At 34.8% G+C, this 24,046-nt stretch overlaps 1 protein-coding gene across 1 annotated transcript in view; it reads left to right on the top strand.

Annotated features, from left to right (window-relative positions):
* Positions 1-24,046, top strand: part of LOC150096561 (transmembrane protein 208) — an 89,904-nt gene that overhangs the window by 43,669 nt on the left and 22,189 nt on the right. Inside the window, exon 4 of the mRNA XM_090408470.1 lies at positions 16,129-16,265. Within this exon, the coding sequence (XP_090264596.1) occupies positions 16,129-16,265 (137 nt within the window). The remainder of the gene's footprint in view (positions 1-16,128; positions 16,266-24,046) is intronic.

Genomic DNA, 24,046 nt, shown 5'->3' on the forward strand with positions numbered 1-24,046 from the left:
TTGTTTTCAATAGCATTGAAATTTACTTGATATGAATGATGAGGTGATCAGTGTTTAAGACATTGATTATAGATGACTTTATAGCTTTTCATATCATTTCAGTATTACAAGGTGTTTTTAAATGAGGAAACTGTCATCAGCAAACTATGAATAAATGGCATTTGAAGTATGAAGGGGGGGGATGAGTAGGTGGGAGAGCTCGTTAATATACAATAGGAAGAGCATGAGCAAGAATACCAGAATCCTGGGTTACTCTAGTATTGATATACAATCTGCTGAAAAGCCATCCACTGCTACCTACAGTGAACTACCAGAGAGAGAGAATTGGTAGTCCAGTCACGAAGAGCAGGACCATAAGATGGTAGCTTGGTGAGACAATCTCGATGCCAGATATGATCAGGTGCCTTGAAATGTTGAGTGACTACATGGATTTCTCCATATCTTTCCATGAGTCCAAAGTCTCATTTGTGTCCAAAGGTGAGAAAAGTTAATGAAGTCTGATGTAGAATGATAATGGCAGAATCTATATTGGTGATCCCTAATTAACTGATGGGCTTCCGGGTAGTGAAGGAGCTTGCTGATGATCTCCATCACTTTTGAGTGCTGAGGTGAAGGTAGTGGGACAACAGTTTCCTGTCCAAATCTATCTCATTTTAAGGGACACTGGAGACGCGTACCAGGTAGATGCCAGATAAGTAAGACAGCTTACATAAGTGATTCAGGATGGGTATGAATTCTGGAAGACAATTTTTGAACACAGCTGAAGTGATATCTGGAGTGTTACTACTAATGATGATTCTGCTGATTTTTAATTTTTTAATATCTGTAGTGACAGTAGTATTTATTTGATTTGATTATCTTTCATGGTTAATTTAGTGAAAAGAACTTAGGGAGCAGGGACATGCAGCAGAGGTTGAAGGACTTTAGTATGTTTCTCCCACACAGGGCATATCCAGATTCTGTTCAGCCTCAGCCAGTAGTGCACTTAGCTTAGGATTTAATCTTGGGGGGGGGGGGGGGGGGGGTGAGTAGACGATTTGAGAATACACAATACACACTACGCATCGCATACGACCTATGACTGAGCATCTACATACAATGATCACTAATTCATTAGTAGTATAGAAATAGAAGACACGACGCAACATAAATAAAAAAATGAATTTTAATTAGGAAAAGATTTTTGAAAAATTTTCTAGTGTTTTTTTTTCTTTTTTCTTTGGGGGAACAGGGCCCTTCCCCCAAAGAAAAAGAAAAAAAAGAAAAAGTGTGCAGGGCTGGGACCAGTGGCACACCCAGAAGGGTATGCCACTGGTCCCAGCCCTGCACACTTTTCTTGGATCCTTCCACCGAGACAAGGCTTGGCAAAGTAGACAAATTTCTCAGCTTATCAGGAAATTCTCAAGATGTATTAATATCAGGTTTGGTCCCATGAACTGTCTAGCAGCTTGTCTGTGGAAACTGCTTTGCCTTCAAATGGAGATGATAGGTTCAGTTCCCAGTGGTGTTTCACTGGCATGGAATGTTGTCTATTACCTAAAGGTCTAGGTGGCATTTCCTCCCTAGAGAAGTGATATGCTTATAAGGAAGCAATACTCACTTCGTCAGAGCTCTATTTGTAGAAACAGACCATACAGTGGGAAAGTGGATTTAACGTCACTGAAGACTATATATCATAAATTATATACATATAAACACAAGGAGAAGTATTATTTATTAAATATACTGCAAATGTTTCAGTTTGAAACTAATAAATTATCATCAGTGGCCTGAACAACATTTTTTTACAAGGTAGAATGGCAAATAATTGATTTTTTCAAAATAGTATGAGCCGCATGATGTTAAATCACTAATAGTGTTGTGCTTCACTGAAGAAAAGGTTAATCATGAAAGTGATTATATAAAATAATTATATAATTTATATTATCATTCAAAAAAAAAAAATTTATAATATCATACTAAACAGATCATTAGATAGATGTAGAATCCAGATGGTTTCTTAGGACCTTCTATCTTTATAAATATCATTACTGGCATTAATTTTTTTTTTTTTTAAATTAATGTGTTATTCGGATCAAACTTTCCCATATTTTGGATAAGGATAGGCAGCCATTCCGATTCAAGTTTGGCTGTAAAGTAAGGCCTCAGCACTCTCTTTAAATAGGCATTCAAATTTATACTGACATCTGTGTAGAAGGCTAGTTTTAGATCAGAGAATGTTGTCGACTGCTTCTCTTCCATGTTGCACCAGACTTATCAGATTTGTTGTGAAAAATATAAGACTGATGTTCTTGTATTCTTTTTTCTATTGAATGTCCAGTTTGTCCAAAGTGGGAAAGCTGACACTCACATGAAACGTGATATACACCAGGAAGAGATATAGTTGAGAGTTTATCTTTAGACGATGGGAAATACATGGATAGTTTATTAATGGGAAATTTCAAAAATTCTGAGGAAATTATATTTCCTCAGAATTCTTGAAATAGGCTCTGAAATGCTGGAGATGTATGGGATTGGAATTCAATGTATTGATTTGTTGTTATTTTGGTTGGGTTTGTAGGAGTCAAAGACGTTGTGTAGTTCTTTCGGAGAAGCCATTTAGTTTCATATACTGTTTGATAGTAGAGTTCTTCCTGTAAATGATGGGGAGTTGAACAATTAGTTCTACCTCATCAAATTAAACATTTATGATTCTTGTCTTTTGAGATGGATGATGTGCAGATTGTTGGAGAATGTATCATCCAATAAAAGTGAGTTTTCTATAAACTGATGTTGTTAAATTACCTGATGGTGAGCAGATGAGAATAATGTCTAAAAAGGATAATTTGTTTTTTTTTTCAATTTCCATAGTAAATTTGATACAAGGGTGTAGCATTGATTTTAGCTAAAAAAAAAAAATAGTAGGTAAGGAATCTAAATTGTGAAGCCACACAGCAAAGGTGTCATCTATATATCTAACTCAAAATGAAGGTTGAGGGTTTATAGATGAAAAAATGATGTCTTCTAAATGCTTGAAATAAAAGTTGGCTAAAGAGTGGACTTCCCCACTGATGATAGTTTGTTAGCTTCAAACTGAAATATTTGGCAGTATATTTAATAAATAATACTTCTCCTTGTGTTTATGTATAGATAATTTATGATGCTATGGCACTAGTTACCCTCAAAACTAGACTATATATTGCACATCACCACCCCATTAATGGCCCAAAGCATTTAGCATAGCTTTGTATGCCTATGGGACTTTGAGCCATCTGTGAGATGATGTTTATTATAGTGAGTAAGTTTGTTATGTTAATGTTTGGTGTTGAGTCAACTGCATAGTGCATTTTTTTGTTTAGTAAATGTTCACTTTTCAATTCAGTACTTTTTTAATTTTTAAATTTTTATTATTATTATTATTATCATTGTTATTGCATGGACACCTCTATGGATTCCCAAAACTCATTGTGGATACTCAAACTATCCACACAGTATCTATCCTACCTCTCTTTAAGCCTATTGACAAAGGTCTCAGAACTGACTGATTCATTCACTACTCTCCAAGCAAAAAATATAGTCCTCACACCCTTGCTAAGAATTATTTCAGAACTTGGGAACAGAACAGGATGATCTCTTGTGTACTCTTTTTTGCTTATTGGTGAACTTGCATGAACAAACTTTCACTCTGTCCTTCATTAGGGAGCATTCCTCTGACTACTCACCATCTTGGTCACTTGACTCTGGACCCCCTCCTCTGCTACTCTTTCTCTCATCATCTTCCAAGAAACCCAGGTGACCAGATCTGTGCATAGTGATCCATATGTGGACATATCAATTGTATAAAGAGGAATGATAACTTATCTCTCTTTGTTTATGTGGTTCTTTTATAATCAGGTAATCATGTGAAGCTACTTTGGGAACCTTAGCAATATGCTCTCCATCTGCTACTGCTTCCAAATACGAAGCTTCATCATTTTCCTGGAGTATACTTCCTTCACTGTGGTGAACAACTTGTAATCTTTTTCTTCCAAAATCATAACTTGACACTTTTCCACATTAAACTGTGATACCCATTATCTTTTGCCCATACTGTCAGCCTGATTAAGTATTACCCTATCCAATTTTGCATCATCAGCAAACAACTAAACATTTCCCTTCAAATTATTTCCTATATCATTTCTGTACAGAATTAAGCAGTAGTGGTCCAAGCACAGATCCTTGCAGCACACCTGGCAGTCACCTGCTTTTGCCTGGCTCTTGTTCCTCCATATACTACTTTCCATCACCATTTTCTCCACCATATGTAATAGGGTTCCATGCATTATCCTATCAGATGTTGTTACCAAGGCCAGCAATATCATGGTAGTCTTTCCCTTAATCAACTTGGCTCACTTTATTATAGAGTCACTTTTTTTTTTGTGGAAATTTGGTAAATTGCCAAGATAAAATCTCCTTGGCAAAGCAATTCAATATCATATTCTTATCCATCCATTCTAGAATTCTGCACCTAACGACTTTTCAAATACCTTATCTATCACACTACCCCTGAGATGATAATTTGTTTGTTATTTGCTATCTGTCTCTATCTCGGAGCCACCTTAATGTAAAAAAAAAAGCGTCTTTTCCATTCCTTTGTAATTCTGCCATTTCTGAGAATTAAATAGCTTAGGGGCACTACCCATTTCTCTTGCCAGGCTGGTATCTTATTCAATTCTATGTTGTATTTATTGGGAATATTGAACACCTCCAATTCCTCTACCTGTATTCTCATATTGATCCAGCTGCATCTGTTATATACTGCGTCTGACAATTACTCTTGCAGAGTGATTTCTCAGCATTAAAAGTATTTTTGCATGATTGTTTTTCCTTTTACTTTGCTATGTAGTGAAAGAATTCCTTGAGATTTCCTTTGGCCTGCACAGATAATTTGCTCTCATGATCTAATTTTGTCTTCCTTGCCATGCTGGTCACCTTCTTGCATTTGTTTTGTATTGTTTAATGTGCCTGACTGCCTTTTTTTTTCTTCTTTTTTTTTTTTTTTTTCAGATCATGTTTCATGATGCTATTCATCTGTTTAATACTCACTAGATTTATCCTCCTGACTCTAGGCATATATTCTAATACTGTTTACCTTAAATATTTTGGACTGTTTTCATAACAGACATACTACTCTTGCAGTTTCTTATGTCATAATAACCAGTTTTGTAGTTCCACATACAGTTGTTCTTATTTGAAAATTCCAAATGCTTAGCCACTTCCCATGTGTGATCACTCCTCCCAGTTTTGGAAGTGGAGTGGTAATGGACAAGTTATCTACTCTCACCAGATCCAGTACTCTTCCATTACTTGGTGTTTTAGATAATGATACCTCAATAACTGAATAAATTCCATTTCCTTTTCCCTTACATGCTCTTTCCTGCTTGTATTATATGTTGACATAGTTGAAGTTCTTCCATAATAATTACTTGACCATAATGTATATCTTCATTCCAAAATCCCTCCATGACTTTTGTTTACCTACTTTTATGCATGACCTTCCTACATTTTTCTCTGTATTCTCTAAGAACACATCATGAACTAGCAAGTAACCTTTTATCTGATTTCTTCTTTTCCTGGATTACAAGGTGTGAATTCCTGGAACGGCCACGTAGTGTCACCTGTATGGTGATTTGGTTGTAGTCACATGAGTAATTGTGTTTGTACATCTTTTAACTAATGCGTGCGAAACCTCAAGCCGATAGAGCCTTTTGCTAGTTGGCTATTGCAAAAACAACAGAGATCTGCAGGTAAACTTTGCCATAAAAATGCATGACCTTCCTACATGATCAAAATTTGGAGCAGCATGTTAACATCGAATTTTGAGGGAAAATCGGAAAAACTGCTATTGAAAGTAGCACATGGTGTGGATGCTCAAAATGTCAAGTGTCTTTGAGTGGCATAAGAGATTCACAGGTGGGCAAGAAGATGTGAATGACAACCATGGAAGTGGGCAGCCCAAAACAAAAATGATGGATGCAAATGTGAACAGAGTGCAAGATTTGATACGGTCTGACAGATGATTAAGTGTGCGATTAATGTTTTTTTTGAATTACAAAATGATGAATTGAGAAACAATCAGGGTAATTTTAACTGAAAATTAGGTATGCAAAAGATTTCTTCGAAGTTTGTGCTTTGGATCTTGATGGACGAACAGAAGCAGTGGCAGCTTCAAGTTGCAACTGATCTTTCTTTAAATATAAGCACATGTTTCCAAGAGTAATTGCGGGTGACGAAACCTGGTGTTTCCAGTACGATCCTGAAACAAAACACCAGAGCATGCATATGTTGACATAGTTGAAGTTCTTCCATAATAATTACTTGACCATAATGTAAATCTTACCATAATGTAAATCAGTGGAAAACCCCACGTTCGCCACGTCTGAAAAAAGCACATCACGTTCCCAGTTCAAGACCATGCTTGCATGTTTCTTTGATCATGAGGGGGATGGCCCACTATGAATTCATTGAACAGGGACAAAAGTCATCCAACAATGCTATTTAGAGGTCCTGAAAAAGATTACGAGAATCAGTTCGCAAAAAAAGACCTGAATTGTGGCCAGACAAGTGGCTCATCCATCACGACAATGTGCCAAGCCACGGTGTACTCATCGTGAGAGAGTTTTTGGCCAAAAAAATTGATTACCGAATTAGGTCATCCTGCTGATTCATCTGACTTAGCTCTGTGTGATTTCTGGCTGTTTAAAGATTGCGCTAAAAGGACAGAGATTTTCTGACATTGCTGATATCCAGCATAATGTGATAAAGGAACCCAAGAGTATTCTGGAAAAATAGTTCCAGGCCTGTTTCCAGAAATGGAAACACTGTCTAAACCAATGTATAAATGCACAAGGGGACTACTTCGAAGGTGACAGTAGCCACTAATGTTTAGTTCCGAATGTAGGTTTTTTACAGGTGCATTCCTTGAATTAAATTGTCACACCTTGTTCTTAACTTTTATGTTCTTATTTTTCTGTCTTTGCTGACAATTGCACCATGTGCTTCACTGTTTGAGTCACTGAATGTTTTTATCAGATTTTGCCACTCTGTCTCTAAAATTTGGTTCTTGTCTTCAAAAATTCACTTTTTCTTCAGTAGCGTTTGTATATTTGAATCTGTAGTTCACATCTGAGAAGTCTTTGACTTTGATTATTTCTAAACTTTTCAAAGTGTTTTTTAGTGTTTTAGTGTTTGAAAATAAAGCATAAATTTTTCTTTTCTTTTCTTAATAGATTTTAATAAATTTTATTTTTCATTGAGCTACTCATTCCCATGCTGTTCAGCACTAGGTGGTGATGCATTCTTATATGAAATCCTCTGTATACTATAATATCTTGGAATAATTTAAAAACATTGTCAAAAATAACAGTATTGTTAAAAAATGTCATGTTTGGTGTGTGCTTTCTCAATGCAGCTTTACATATTATTATTATTATTATTATACAGCCACCTCCATGGAGTCCGAAGACTCATCATAGAGACCCAAACTATCCACACAGTCTATCATACCTCTCATTGAACCCATTAATAGACAAAGCATCCACAACTGAGTTTGGCAATCCATTCCACTCATTCACAACTCTCCAAGCAAAATAAAATCTAGTCCTCACACCCCTATTAACCACACCTTTATTCAACTTCCTGGGATGACCCCTTGTTCTGGCCCTCCAGCCAAGTGCTGAAACATTTCCTTTGCATCAATCCTATAAACCCTTTAAGTAACTTAAATGTTTCTGTCATATCCCCTCTCTTTCTCCCATCAATCATCTTCTGCAATTCACACACCCTCGATCTATCTTCATAGGGAATATCTCCACAGGTCACTCACCATCTTGTTCACTTACCTCTGAATCTTCTCCACCACTTCCATATCCTTGAGAAATCCAGACTTGAGCACAGTAATCCAGATATGGGCATATCAAGGCCTTATAAAGAGGAATAACTACTTCCTTATTTGTACTTGTTAGTATGTTCTTCAATAGCCAAGTAATCTTATGGGCTACCTTAGCAATCTGTCCTCAAAACTTTAATTCTCTGTCTACCACCACTACCTCTAAATTTCTAGCTTCCTCTGTTTTATGGAGTATGCCATCAATGTGATACGCAGCATGTAATCTGTTTATCCCAAAATGCAAACTTTACATTTCTACACATTGAACTGATACCAATTACCTTAAATTGTCCTGCAAGCTCTCTGCATCATCTTGATTAATATTATTCCACCTAATTTTGCATCATCAGCAAACAACCTCAATATTTCCTTTCAAGTTATCCTATATCATTTATGTATAAATTAAACAGCAATGGTCCCAGCACTATACCTTGCGGCATGCCACTAGCTGTCTGTGTTTGTCTCGATAAGAGGGTGGCCAGCAGCCACCCTCTTATCCAGTTAGCCAGTGTCATATCCATCTCCATTTATTCTAATTTGTATAACAGAGTTCCATATGGTATTCTGTCAAATGCCTTTGCAAAATCATTGCATAGCCATTTCCTTTATCCAACTCAGCTGTTACTATTGTAAAAAGTTAGTAGATTACTAAGACATCACTGACTCTTAACAAAGCCATGTTGACCCTCATACACTATCATATTTTTATCCACCTGTTTTTGAATCATCATCTTTTTGATCAATTTTTCCAGTACTTTTACCACCACACCTAAGATACTTATTGGTCTATACTTTGCTACTGCAGTCTCATAACCTTCCTTATGCTAGGGAATTATTTTGCCCTCTTTTCACTCTCCTGGAACTCTACCAGAGCTGACACTTAAATTAAAGAGCCTAGTTAGAGGCATTGCCAGTTCCCTTGCACATTCTCTCAAAACCCAAGCTGATACCTCATCTAATCCCACAGCTGTATTTACATTGACATTCTGCAATATTCTATAAACCTCCAATTCATCTACCTCTGTTTCCACATTAGTATTTGTCACATATGCTAAAATAATAACCTCACTAGGATGATATACCCTTGCAAAGTGGTAACTCAGTAACTTGACTATTTTATCTGCTTCTGTCACCTTGTTACTATCATCACTCATTAAGGTTAATCTTTCATAGTCATTGTTCCTCTTACTTGCTACATAAGAGGAAGAACTTTGGGATTTCCTTTGGCCTGCTTTGCTAGATTCTTCTCGTAATCTGATTTTGCCTTCCTTGCAATGCTGGTCTGAGCCTTGTATTCTTCATGAGTTTGCTGTTCACCTTTTTCTTTATATACCATCCACAACATTTTCTTCTTCTGCAGATCATGCTTAATAATATTACTCATCAATCTAATTCCTACCTAATTAATCCCACTTACTTTGGTATACAATTTAATATTGCCTCCTCTAGATGACCTTTAACTATCTCCCATGCATTACTAACATCCTTACCCTACAGTGTTTTATGCCATGGTACAGATTTAAGCTTCTTTGTAAGCTTGTCATAATCACCTGCCTTGTAGGTGATTATGCCACATATACTCCTTCTTGACAGAATGTTCCTCATATTGTACAATATCCTAAGTCAAGATCGCATGGTCACTTTCACCAATCGGAGGTAATGTGGTCATATCGGTTATGGATAACTCTTCTGATCCTGTCACCCATAACGAATACTCTCCCCCCCCCTGAGTCTCCTCCATCACATGCTGCCTGACAAGTAATTATCTCTCAAGTAGGTATATAAATTCCATGTTCTTCCTGCCATGTGATCTTTCTTCCTTCCAGTTTATGTCCCCATAGTTGAAGTCCCCTATAATAATCACTCGACCTGTACTCATTGTAATAGTTTGGTGATGCATGTCTTCGAGATCATCCATGGGACTCCCTGGCCTATAGCAACAACCAACTGTATAATTTGTCTTACTGGCTTTAATCTCACACCAAAATGATTCAAATGACTGATTCAAACTCACACCAGACTGATTCAAACAGCCACACTCCTGCCTATCTTCTATTCTTTTTGGCTGCAATTCATCCACTATCATCAGCAGTACCCCTCTCTCCATCCTAACTTTTCTATCTTCCCTGAAAATACTAAACCCCTCACATTCTGTCCCTGTAACTTCATCTGCTGTTATCCGAGTCTCACTAATATATTAGCAAATATCCTGAACAGAAGTCTGATAGGTACTAATCATCATTATTCCAGATTTTCTGAAAACATTTCTGTATATTTACAGTTGATTCATTGCTCTACTCTTTGTCACCAAAAACCAGCTTTTCTGTTTTGTTTTTTTTATATCAGCTGATATCATCATCAAATCCCTGCCATGTACCCTTAAGGGGGGGTATGCAAGATATGATAGTACTGCATGAAGAACTTACATCATTACTAACTTCCTATCAACAATTTTCCTCCAAATCAATTTGTTATCTGTCAAAACTTCAACATTATCAGATCTTATATTTCTGTCTTCTAAGGCAATAATAAATTTAGTTTAACCCTTTATCCAAGTGTGAGCAAACAAAGTTTGTGCCTGAAAGTATCTTCATGACTGGGGTAAGGTGGTACAATACCGGGCAACAAAGACAAAATATACAGTTGGTTGTTGCTATAGGCCAGGGAGTCCCATGGATGATCTTGAAGACATGCATCACCAAATTATTACAATGGGTACAGGTCAAGTGATTATTATAGGGGACTTCAACTATGGGGATATAAACTGGAAGGAAGGAAGATCACAAAGGCAGGAAGGACATGGAATTTATACACCTACTTGAGAGATAATTACTTGAGGCGGCATGTGATGGAGGAGATTGAGGGGGGGGGGGGAGTATTGGTTATGGGTGACAGGATCAGAAGAGCTATCCATAACCAATGTGACCACATTACCTCTGATTGGTGAAAGTGACCATGCGATCTTGACTTAGGATATTGTACAATATGAGGAACATTCTGTCAAGAAGGGGTGTTATTATTATTATTATTATTATCTCGGGCAACTCCAAGGAGTCGACAGACTCATCGAGGGAGGCCCTAACATCACGTCAAGAGCAACTATTTGACATTCACACAGTATCTATTACCTCGCCTTGAACTCATTCACAGTCATAGCACCCACAACAGACTCTGGCAACTTATTCCACTCATTCACCACTCTACAAGTAAAAAACCTAGTTCTAACACCCCTGCTAACCACACTCTTGCCCAGCTTCCATGCATGGCCCCTAGTCCTCCCACCACCACCAATCCTATTCTCAAAAATATCTTCAGGATTAATCCTATAAAAACCCTTCAGTAATTTGAATGTCTCAATCATATCACCCCTTTTCCGCCTATCAACCAATTTTTGTAACCCACAAATCTTCATCCTGTTCTTATAAGGTTCATTCCACAGACCTGCTATCATCTTGGTCACTCATCTCTGGATCCTCTCCATCTCCTCCCTATCAAGAAGAAACCCTGGCACCCATATCTGGGTACAGTGTGGCATAATCGCCTACAAGGCTGGTGATTATGACAAGTTGTGTTGTAATTACCTCAGTACCACCTTACCCCAGTCCTTTCAGGCGCAAACTTTGTTTGCTCACACTTGGATGAAGGATTAAACTAAATTTATTATAGTCTATCCAAGTGAAAAATAACCTTTCAACATGTTTCTCTAAATCCAGAGTAATTTAATAAAAAGGTAGCACACCGTTTGGCAACTCCTATAGTAAAGATGACCTCACCATTGCTTCTGCCTGGTATCTCCACTTCTGGGCCTGGCTCCCACTGAAGAGACCTCAATAAAGGTCGAAACTAGTCTGGGTAGTGGCCCTTCCCTTAATGCATAACATTATACATATCTGCAAGGAGATGTGTTTTGCATTATGGGAGATACTGAGATAGGAGTGATGTTAGCTTGCTCCACATTTGCAACGAGTTGCCCAGTGTTGTACCACCTTACTCCAGTCCTGAAGATATTTTCAGGTGCAAACTTTGTTTGCTCACACTTGGATAAAGCATTAAACTAAATTTATTATAGTCTAACCAAGTGAAAAATAAACTTTCAATGTCTTCTAAGGCACTTTTTACTGTATTAATCCCTTATATCTTAGTCTTCCTCTAGGTCTTTTTTCTTGCCAACTTGGCAGAGAATGCTTGTTTTACTAATATTTCCTCTCCCATTCTATTTAAGTCAGTGGTCTTAAACTTAAATTGCATGCGGGCTGAATGCATGACGTGAAAGCAGCTGACGGGCTGGAATTTTTTTTTTAACAAAATGAGAGTGAATATATATATATTGAACCGTACTTACCCCTAATGTATGGATACCACCTATAACCTTTATAATTATGAAACCCTTTTATAACCTTTATAACTTGAAATAAATAATGACAACCTATTCTCTTTTATTTATTAAATTTTTCTTCGGCACATACAGAAAAAATACATATGTTTGTATGTAAATAATTATAAACTTCTTTATTTCTTACTGCAACTTGATACTTGATTGTGTTTCGATTCTGATAAAGTTTGTATCCTTGGAGAAAAATTACTAGAAACTTTCTTCATCACGGATTGTAGATGCTCATCGGCCAATCAGGTTCTTTTCTTACACTTATTAATTTTCAACTGCGAAAAAAAACTGTTCACATATAAATGTACTCCCAAACAAAGCAATTATTCTTATTTTCATAACTGAGGGTATTTATCTTTTGACAAGTACGAATAAAAGTTAATCAAATCTGTATCTTCAAATCTTTGAATAAGATTTATATCACACTGTAAATTATTAGCTCCATTTGTAGATTTTCTGGTGCATTATTCACGTTCGTTTTTAATGGTAATGAAAATTATGTAAAATGGACTCCAAATCATTAAAATTTTTAAATCTTTCTTCAAATTCTTGTCGTAATAATGCTATTTTTCTTGCATATTCTTGAGATTTTTCATTTGAAATAATAGGACAGGATTTAAGATATAGGAAATGTACGAAATTTTTTGATTCCAGTTGTGTTTCCCATAATTGCAATTTAACTTTAAAAGCTTTAATACAAGCATACATGTCAGTGGTACGTTTATTCTTTCCTTGCAGCTCTTTATTGAGAATATTTAAATGGCCAGTTAAGTCAACAAGAAATGCTAAATCTGTTATCCATGTATCATTATGTAGCTCGTCGATGGTTTTATTTTTTTGTGTCATGAAAATTTTGATTTCATTTATTGAATCAAAAAACCGTTTTAATACAGCTCCTCTACTTAACCACCTCACCTCGTTATAACAAGTCATTTCTCCATACTTTCAATTTCTTCAAGCTATGCAACAAATTATCGATGATTCAGAGTTTGTCCACAGATAAAGTTTACTGTTTTAGTTACTGTTTCCATAACATTATCCATCTGCAAACTTTTGGCACAAAGTACTTCTTGATGAATAATGCAATGTATGGTGCAAAATTTATTCTGAAAATTTTCTTCTTTCACTATATTTCTTAATTTTACCGCTACTCCATTTTTTTTACCAACCATAGCAGTTCAGTTGCACTATCACTTGCAAATCCAACCATTTTATCTCAACTTAATATATATTTATCTATTAGTTTTTATTTTTGATAAAATATCCTGTGCACCAGTTTTTCCTTTCATATTAATTACTTCAAATTCATCAGTAACACCTCGTACGAAAGCTGCAAGTTGTGCTATATCTGTGTTGTCAGTACTCTCATCAACTTCTATTGAGAATGCTGCAAAATCTATACTTTTTTCTTTTAACTGACGTAAATCACTAACAATTTCGTTAATACATTCCACTACCGTGTTGGCTGACAAACTAATATTTTAAAATAATTGTTGTTTGTCAGGACAAAGAAGTTCAGCAGACTTAATCAAACAATTTTTAAGGAATTCGCCATCAGTAAATGGTTTTGATCGTTTTGCAATGATGTGCGCGAGAGCAAAACTTGCATGAATTGTTGCTTCACTGGATTTATTTGCTTCAGTAAAAAAAATTTGTTGTCATTGTAAGCCAGATTTCACAAACTGTAACATTTCTTCCCTCAATTTGCCTTCCAATATTTCAAATTTTTCTTCATGATTCGTTTCATAATGGCGACGTAAATTGTATTCTTTTGGAACTGATATTCCCTTATTACAAATAAAACATACAATTTTATTGCACACAACACCACAAAAGTACATAATTTCCCATTTATCTTGAAAAACACGTTCTTCTTCGTCCACTTTTATTTTACTCTTTGTTAAAGATATGGCTTGCAGTTTAATCTCTTGATTAAAATTACTATTATAATTTTATTTCCAACTTTAATTCAACAAGATGAATTTTCATATGAAAGCAACACTCAAAAGTTATGCACAATTCTAAACGATAGGTATTGATATAATGTAAATCTAATAACAAGCACAAATTAACAGGTTTTTAAGCTGTATGATAGCTTGTCTCCATCTATGTTGCAGTATGAACTGCGTAGCTGTGCATCGGAAACACCAGAATACTGAAACTCCACCAACTGTCGGCTGGCGAAATAAATTTACTGATTGTAAATTGTAGATATGGACTGAGCTTATGCACACATAAGCTCAGTCCAGATCTCTATGTCTCTAAAACTATAAGCACCATATTTACAACAAATACATAATTGAAATGTATTCGCAGGCCGTGTAAAATTGCTTTGGGGGCCAGATGCAGCCCGCCAGTTTGAGACCACTGGTTTAAGTGACCATATCACCTGAGATTAGCTCTGCTAACACATTCCTGGATGCTAACAATCTCAAGTTCTTTCCTAATATCCTCATTTTTAATATGATATTGTCATTGATGCCATCTGTTCACACTCCTAATCTTTCTCAGGATTGATATCTGCGGTCTCTAGTCTTTGGTCAAATGTTTTATTTCTAACTCAGCTCTCAGATTCATAAGTTAAAATTGGCTTGAACACTGTCTTATGTACAGCTAATTTAGTGTTTCAACTAATTTTTCTCTTATTCCATATAAAATCAGCTGATGTTTGATTCAAAATACCTGTACTTCTTCCTCACTAGAATTAATTTTCTAAAACACAAAATTCGGTTCAAGCCTGTACATTGATTCCCAAAATTGAAATTAATGTAAAACAGCTGTCAAGACTTACATTATATATATATATATATATATATATATATATATATATATATTGTGATTATTCATTTTTACTCGGTAGAAAATATTATAAATTATTTTAAATAACTGATACCGAGAGATAAAGAGATGACATGGTTTATTTAAAAAGATACTACTAGAAGTTGATCCATTCGTTGAATGGATCAACTTCTTCAGGTATCGCAATCAGTACTGTTAATGCAGTTTTTAAGTCTGTTATTTTTTGTATATATTTCTTTGATTGTGATATCAGTACTGTTAATGCAGTTTTTAAGTCTGTTATTTTTTTTATATATTTCTTTGATTGTGATACCTGAAGAAGTTGATCCATTCAACAAAACTAGTAAACTAGTAGTATCATTTTAAATAAACCATGTCATCTCTTTATCTCTCGGTATCGGTCGTTTAAAATGATATATGTATGTATATATATATATATATATATATATATATTTATTATTGAATTTCTGAAGTGCTCAAAAAAAAAAAACTTGGATATTTCTTTATACAATTTAATATTTTCAAGAGGATGTTTAGGGTTAGGTATATTTGCTGGCCTGGTTGGCCGAGTGGTTATCGTATCTGCTCTCCAGCTAAAAGGCTGCAGGTTCGAATCCTGCTGTGGGCATGGGTGTTTGTGATTGTCTGTGAAAATACTAGTGGTGGTGGGTGGTAGATGGCATTGGTGTAGATGAGGAAGGTAGTGTGGTGGATGGATTGGTGGAGACGGAGAGTTGTAGAGTAGGGGCCCTCCCTCGATGAGTCTTTGGACTCCCTGGAGGTGTTGAGTAATAATAATATGTGTGGAGTGAATATTCCAATGCTCTACTGTACCTATGGAGCTAATGCTGTGAATATATTCTAATGATGTGTTAGCCTTGTGGGTCATATAGCATTAGAATATTCACTCCATAGGTTCAGTGTAGCACCAGATATCTAACCTATCATCTTACAATAGAAGGCATTTTGAATTTTATTTAGCTATAATTTATTTGTATTGTTGAAACCAATTTTAATCATTTTATTTATTTATTTTTAGTGCCTCACCATGTTTACAGTTGCAGTTCATGCAGGAAGCTTACAGTGCATGTCTTACATGGCTAAAGCAACATATTCAGATGATGGAACACTCCTAGATGGAGGAATTGACTTAAATATGGAATCAGGATTTGCTGAGTAAATAACACTAAAGCATATATTATTTTATTGTTGCTAAATAAATATGTGGAAGAGAGGATATTGAAAATGCATCCTCAAATATGATTTTTTTAATGTGATTATCACCTATGAAAAAAGATTGTAAATCTAAAGTACTAGTAAAGTGGATAGGTTAAGAATTTTTTTCTCCATTTTTTTTTAAATTTATTTTTTTTATAAAATTCAGAAACCATGCTCTAGATACCAAACGTGGACATTTTTCAAGCACTTCTGGCCTCTAATAAATGGAGAAGTAGTCTTATGCTGGGCTGCGAAATTTATTTCTTTCACCTGAGAAAAATTGCCAACATCCTTGCCTATTGCTGGATTCAAACACCAATAGCCTGCTCATTAGAAGAGCAGGTAGGTTAACCACTCACCCAAACCAAGCTGGCTACTAGTTTTGTTTTCTAGTATACTGTACACTAACTCTCAGTCATGTGGATCATTTGCATGCCATTTTAACTCAGCGGTAGATAATAGTCATTGCCCTGCTTATGAGAGGCCTGAGACTTTATAAATGTGCTTATTTAAAATATAAAATAATAAAAAAAATTAGGTAATATGAAATAAACCATGTCTCTAGAGCAGTGTTCTAGATTATTTAACCTTTATCCCCCACCTGGCATGCTGGTATGCTCTTTTCAACTTTTCCTTTGTGGGATTACCTTAAAACAAAAATAGTTATGACTTACTGCTAACAATAACTTATTTTTGCTTCTCCTATTGCCATTTATCTTTTAGGTTACTCTTGACAACTTCTGTTGTTATCCATTCTCATAGATGTTCATTTTTTTACAAGTAGCATCCATCCATCCATAGATTCACTTGATATCATCAGGTGCGATATGGTCACTCTGCTCTGCATTGATGTGCCACACTAGTTCTTGCCTATGCTCTGAAGATTTGCTACTCCTGATACAATCTGTTCATCTCATTTGAGGGTAGACTCTCAATGAGATGGGTGGATGGATTATTACTGTTTTGATAAGTTCTCCTTCCATCCTTTCACTTTGTTCAAAGGTATTTCAGCTTTTTTATGTCGATACACTTAAGGAGTCTTAAATTTCTCCTGATTATTTTTAGCACTCATCCATTTGTCCACCTTTCAGTATATGAGATTCTCAACAATCTCCTATAACATCATATCTCAAAAGCAGCTTTCCTTTTCCTATCAGACTTCTTTGGGTTCCAAGTTTCACATCCATATTTCACATCACTTGAAAAAACAGCAGCATCCAGAATTCTCACCTTTGTTCCTGTAAATATAGATCCAACCTTCCAAAGTTTAGACGTGTCTCTGACTGTTGTTTTGGCCATTCCTTATCTTTTGTGATGTCTTCTGAACAGTAAATCCCAGGTACTTGAATTTACTGACTTTCTCAATTTTTTTCTCTAAGGTATCTCAGGAGCTTCCCTATTCTTTGAGAATGATAATCTTTGTCTTGCTAAGATTGAGTTTGTCATCTGTTCTTGCTGATCTCATTAACACTGTTGTGGATTCATCTTTCTTCCTTGTCATTATAAACGAGTTCTGTATTATCAGCTTACCTCAGGTTACTGATTTGTCATCTGCTACATATCCACTTATCCTAATTCCTGTCTTAATGTCATCCAGTGTTACACCATGATATCCTTAGCATGGATACTAAACAAATGAGGAGAAAGTAGGTATCCTTGCCTAACTGAAGCCAATCAGTTTATCCAACACCTGTTAGCTATCAACCCTGGTGATGTGTTGAGGAAAATCCATTATTTTCACCTCCCACAATTTAACATGCTGAACACAGTCAAAAGCTGGGAGTAGTCTATGAACACATTACCAAAGGGAGCCTAAATTCTTTATACTTCTCAATGATCTTTTTAAAGCAAAAGATCTGATTTCTGGTACATTTGCCTTTCCTGAAACCTGCATGTTCTTCAGGTATCTTTTCTTGAACCTTGGCTTTAATTCTGTTTAGACTGATCTTTAATAAAAGCTTACTTGCATGAGAGATTAAATAGTTGTATAGTTCTTGCAGTCATTTATATCTTCCTTATGCAGAGTTGAATACTGACTTCTTCCATTCTCTAGGCCACGTAATCAATTATAATCTTTGTAGTCAATTATAAATGGATGTTTCATTTAATTCATGCCTAAAGCACAAGTTTAAGCCCAAAATCAATGTCTCTTCAAAGAGAAGAATTGAGCAGTATTAACAGAAGAATTGGAAATCAAACACAAATGGAAGGCATACTGGGAGGAACTGTATTTAATCTCTCATGCAAGTAAGAATCCAAATTCTTGATAAGAGGGGTCTTCCAAATCTTCCTTATCCTCTCTGCTGTACAGTTCCTATTCTCTGTTAATACTGTTCAATTCTTCTCTTTGATGACATTCATTTTGGGCTTAAACTTGTGCTTTAAGTCATGAACTAAATGAAACATCCATTTATAATTGTACCTTCTCATCGGGAACTCTCTCTTCACATTTATTAGCATAATAATTTTCCTTGCTGGCTTTTTTCACTTCTTTATGTAATCTCTTATATTCTTCAGTTCCTGAGTCTCTTTTTTCCCCAATTGCCTCCTTTCGATTGAAATCCTATGTTGAATCTGATGTCCATGGGTCTCCTTGTCTTGTAATTGTAAATAGTCTCCAAAAGAGCATCCAACCATGATGTTTCTTCTGTGAACTGACTAGGAATTACTCTATCTAATGTAGTGAGACAGGCCTGACTTTGAAGGTTTCACAGTCTGTCTTATTTTGGCTCTTACTAGCTGATGGTCTGTACCACAGTGTGCTCCAGGACAAGTATGCATATCAAAGATGCTTGTCTTCCACTGTTTGTGTGCCAGGATGTAATCAATCTGGTGTCTTGACTGATCAGTATTAGTTGTCCAAGTATAGGTGCAGCATGGCGGCTTCAAATTCCAGAAGTTTTTCAATGCACACATTACATGGTGAAGGACTGTTTACAAGTACAAATAGACTTATTAGTTATTCCATGTGTCTGATATATATATATATTCTCCCTCTACATTTCTGCTTTCTCACTTTTATTATTTATTAGTTGCTGGTTTTATATTTGCTGTGCCTTCCATCAGCTGTCTTAATGTAAAATGTTAAAATTCTGGCAAATTTCAAAAGTTCTGAGAAGTCTTGTAGCAGTGATGCTATTTTACATTCATTATTGTGAACAAAATTTATTAGCAGGTGATCTTGTTCTCAAATTATTCATTTGCTGAATGCACATATACACATTTTTAATTTAACCTGCTCAGGACAATGCATTATCAAAGAGTTGTCACCATGACATGAAGGGAAGTCACCATACTACACTAATGTGGTTGTATATTTTACAAATGATTTTAAAATGTAGTGGAATTAAACTCTTAGCATTTTGATACAAATCTGGAAGAATTTTGAAAACAGAAATTGAAATGAAAATTAGATTTGCAGTACTGTAATTATTTGTTAGCCTACTTAGTCAAGAGGTTAATATATATCTACTCTCCAACCAACAGGCTGCAGTTCAAGTCTTGCATGCCGTGGATGTTGTGATTGTGTTTAGGTGGGAGAATGAATTTTATTGCCTTTCATGAAACTATTGCACCAGGCAGTAGTTTAGATGTGAATAGCAACCAAGCAGGTAGCATCTCTCTCCATTCAGCTGACTGATTTAAATTCCACTCTAGAATTGATGTTTGAATGTCAGGTAATAGATGAATCTTTGACTACCCAGTGTGAGACTGCTGCCCTCATTATTAAAGAACCTCTGACTTTTCAATTAAAAGTGGGATAGCTGGTCTCATATGGAAATTGTAGGACATTTCCTCCTGCAAAATAAGCAAACTGGTTAGAAGAACATATGCAACTAATTATGCTTCAAACAAGCCAGGTTACTTAGCTGTGACAGACCATCGAGCATAACACACAAGGGAAAGTGGGAGATATAGAAGAAAATAAAGTATAAGCCAGTTGAATAAAGTTCTATGTAGTAAGAGAATGTGCTAAGAAGCAAGTTGAATAAATTTATATGGAACAAGATAAATATCAGCAAAAAGATCAAGCTAGCATTTTACACCATGGTTTTCAAACCAGTTTATCATATAGATTTAGAGAACTAGGTAAGAAAAATAAAGCCCTTTAGGCTCTTCTTCAATAACGAGAAATAAAGCAGTTGGTTGAAGACTGGAATCCACAGATATGAGAAATTTGAGCAAAATTATTAGATTTAATATACTCCTTCATCAGAAGAACCATATTAAAAGAAGATAGCTGTTAAGAATTGATATTCTTGACATACTAAACTGAGTTGATATAAATAACTTAATTTGCTAGATTGATCTATGATATCTTTTACTAATCTTTCATCTCCCACAGAAGAATGGGAGATTATTAGTGAACTTGAATCCAAAAAATTATAGGAAAAAGACTTGAAGACCAAGATATTGAGCATTCTTCTGGATTGATGCATTTAGGTATTCTTCTTTAGAAGACAAAATGTAAAAGCTGATTATAGAAACCTGACAGATAGACCAATTAGGAAGATATTGTTAATAGGAGACTAGTTTTGAGATCATGTGTTAATCTGCTATAATATGTAGTTCACCGAATGGGTATACACCAGAAAATCCAGTAAATGATGATGAATGTTTGTTAGAGGGAGATAGAGAGAGAGACAATAGGCTATATATGAATGCTAAATCCCTGTAGTTCTCTTTTCACTTACTTTTTCTTTTCAAGTATTAACATAACTATGTATGTTAATATTTTAATGGAAGTGAAAAGAGAACTAACAACAAATTTCTTTAACTATGTAAAGAAATTTGTTGAGTTTTCACATGGCATGGAGCCATGTAATATAGGTCTTCCACTGTTCATTGTCATCTTCAAACCATACATTGCTGTTTTTTTTTTTTTTTTAATGTCTGCTATTTGTTTCTTTTCTTTCTTGCAAACTCCATTATTGTATTTTGCGTAGTTAATTACAGTTGTGTAAGTCTCTTGAAATTTACCATTTAATCATGTTTCCTTGCTCATTAAATTTATTTGTTTAATTTTTCTCAGTTGTTTAGATCTACTTTTTTTTTTTTTACTCCATAATTTCATAGTCAATCATTCTTTCTTTCATGTTCTTTGAAATTATTCAGTCTTCTGATGTGTTGAACTATTTTCTTGACATCATTTTAAGTGTTGATCATAACACCTGCTTCAGTGCTTTCATTTTTCAGTTATTATTGCATTCTAGTAATTCTTTAAACTGATAATCTGTTTTTAATGCATGCTTATTCAAAGTTTATCATTAGTCTGAATTTTTGTTAATATCCTTGTGAATTTTTCAGTTTTATTTCTGTTGTGGCTATAATTTACTTACTGACTTATGGTTTGAATTACAGTCTCTCTCTCTCTCTCTCTCTATGGTAATTTTTAACTTATATCGAGTTTATAAACCTGCTTTTAATCATTATAAAATGTATTTGATTCCTTGTTAGGTCATGAAGCCTTTTCCATGGTACAATTGTCTTTAAGGTTTGTTATATTAGTAATTATAAAACTATTTCCATCAGATATGCAATTTACAGTATATTTTCATTTTCTCATCATTGGGTAAACTATGTTAATACATTGCATACATTGGTATTCATGTTACCCATTACTGTCTGATTGGACTTATTTTAATGTCTTCTGCCATTTTTTAAAAACTTAAAATTTTATTTTCTGAATAGTCTCAGGAAGAGGAAAAACAGTTATAACATGAATAAATTGGTTGGTGTAACATCTTAACTCTTTCTCAGAGATAAAGAATATCTTTAGCTCTCCAGAAATCACCTGTCCAAACCTCACTCATTCGAAGGATATGATGGTCATCTCTATCTTTCTCTCTCTCCATTAATATTTTGTAGTTTGACTTTTTTGAAACATTCTTCTTACATTCCATGTTATTATATGTCGTCTAGTTTTCTTCATTTCAAAATTACTGCACTGAATGTTGAAAATCCTAAAGGGTTCATGTCAAATTTGTTATTCTTGTAATTTCTGAGGGCAAACTTAGTCTCTTCCGTAATTTGAAACAAATGATGCTACGGGGAAACCTTACCTGATTTGTATCTCACTTTTCCCTTAATCATGTTACTACAGTACTCTTGGAATACTGTGTAGTGGGTTAGTCTTTACAGCAAGGATGGAAAGACTAACAAGTATATAAAATATAGCAAGGGAATCTTCATCCATTGATATATTTTCTTCTTCTGAGGAAATTGTGAATTATACCAATATAGTCTTACTAATCTAGATTTAAATGTTTTTCAGGGTTCATTATAGGCTTTCATGACAAATAATGAAAATACTTTCATTCACTTTACTATGGATTATCAAGTATTTTCATTAAACAATTTACAGCTGGTCATATATTTGATATAGACTTCTACTTGTCAGGAATTAGAAACTACAAGCATTTAGTTAAATGCCTTTTTTTTTTTTTTTCCTTTTTTTTTGTGCAGACTATGTTAATACTCTTTGTAAATAATACTTGAGCATTTTTTAACTGGTATATGCAGAGCTGTATTCTAAATTATTGTAATGTAGGATTACTTGACTTAGAGCTTGGGTAGTGTTTTGGTCTTCATGCTCATGATGCTTATTTACTCGCAACCTTCCAAAGTCACATTTATTTCATTTCTACCCTATTGTTCAAAACTTTGGTGTTGACATATCGGTTTGGGACAGAAAATTAGATGCAGTGTGTATTCAGTAGTTGATTTTTTTTTTTTTTTTATATTATATTCTCTTTATAGTATTATGTAAAAAAAAAAAAAAAAAAAAAAAAAGCTTTCCTTGTACTTTAATTCTGGATCATAAGCTATAGTTCGTCACCTATAATAAAAAAATTTTTAGCTTTTAGATACATGGCAACATCAAAATTTCTTTATGGTTGTACTGAGAAGCAGACAAGGAATTAATTCAGTTTTTAGTCAGGTTTTCTTCCTTCCCCAACACTTCCTTTTTGGCATAACCCAAATGATATTTTCATGTGATGAACTAACTTGTGGACAGTGAGAAGCCAATTTCATAACTTCTCACTGTCCACAAGTTAGTTCATCACATGAAAATATCATTTGGGTTATGCCAAATGATTTTCATTTGTTTATAGAGATTTTAAAGAGAACATAGGAAGCTTTGTAAGGTATTAAGTGATTTGAAGGCTGTTCTTAATGTATTTTAATAATTGGGCTATCTGTCTTGATGTTTTGCCAATGTATGGTAAGGAGATAGTGCTTTTGTAATTGATCTGAGTTATTAAGAACAGTATCGTTATGACACCAAAATCGCCTCAATGTTGTTAGACTCTTCTACTTAGAAATGGTCCATGATCCCACTTGGTCATCACACAAAAAAACTAATTATTGATCTGAATTCACAGATCTTGAAAAACAAAGTGAGAAATCCTGTCATTATGAATCAGTTCATTAATTTTTGACATTAAATTAAATACTTCGCAAGAAATTTTATTCTTATTTTCAGTGCTTATTTTTATCCAAGCATGTGCAAACGAAAGTTTGCATGTGAAAATTTCTTGTCAGATATAACTTAGTTTCCTTTCTGGTGAAAAAATGCTAGTATACATAATTCACATCTTTTAACCTTTGTAATCACAAAAATGCAGTCAATTCACCTGAGTAATTGATTCATTTAGAGCTTCCATCCACAGTGAGGATGAGAAACAGTGAATCTTTTTCATCTTCAGCACATCCCAGTATTGAACTTTGCAAATATT

Source organism: Typopeltis vanoorti, chromosome 18 (assembly GCF_054136105.1).
Source record: "Typopeltis vanoorti isolate ZY-2024b chromosome 18, IOZ_Tvanoo_1.0, whole genome shotgun sequence".
Taxonomy (NCBI): domain Eukaryota; kingdom Metazoa; phylum Arthropoda; class Arachnida; order Uropygi; family Thelyphonidae; genus Typopeltis; species Typopeltis vanoorti.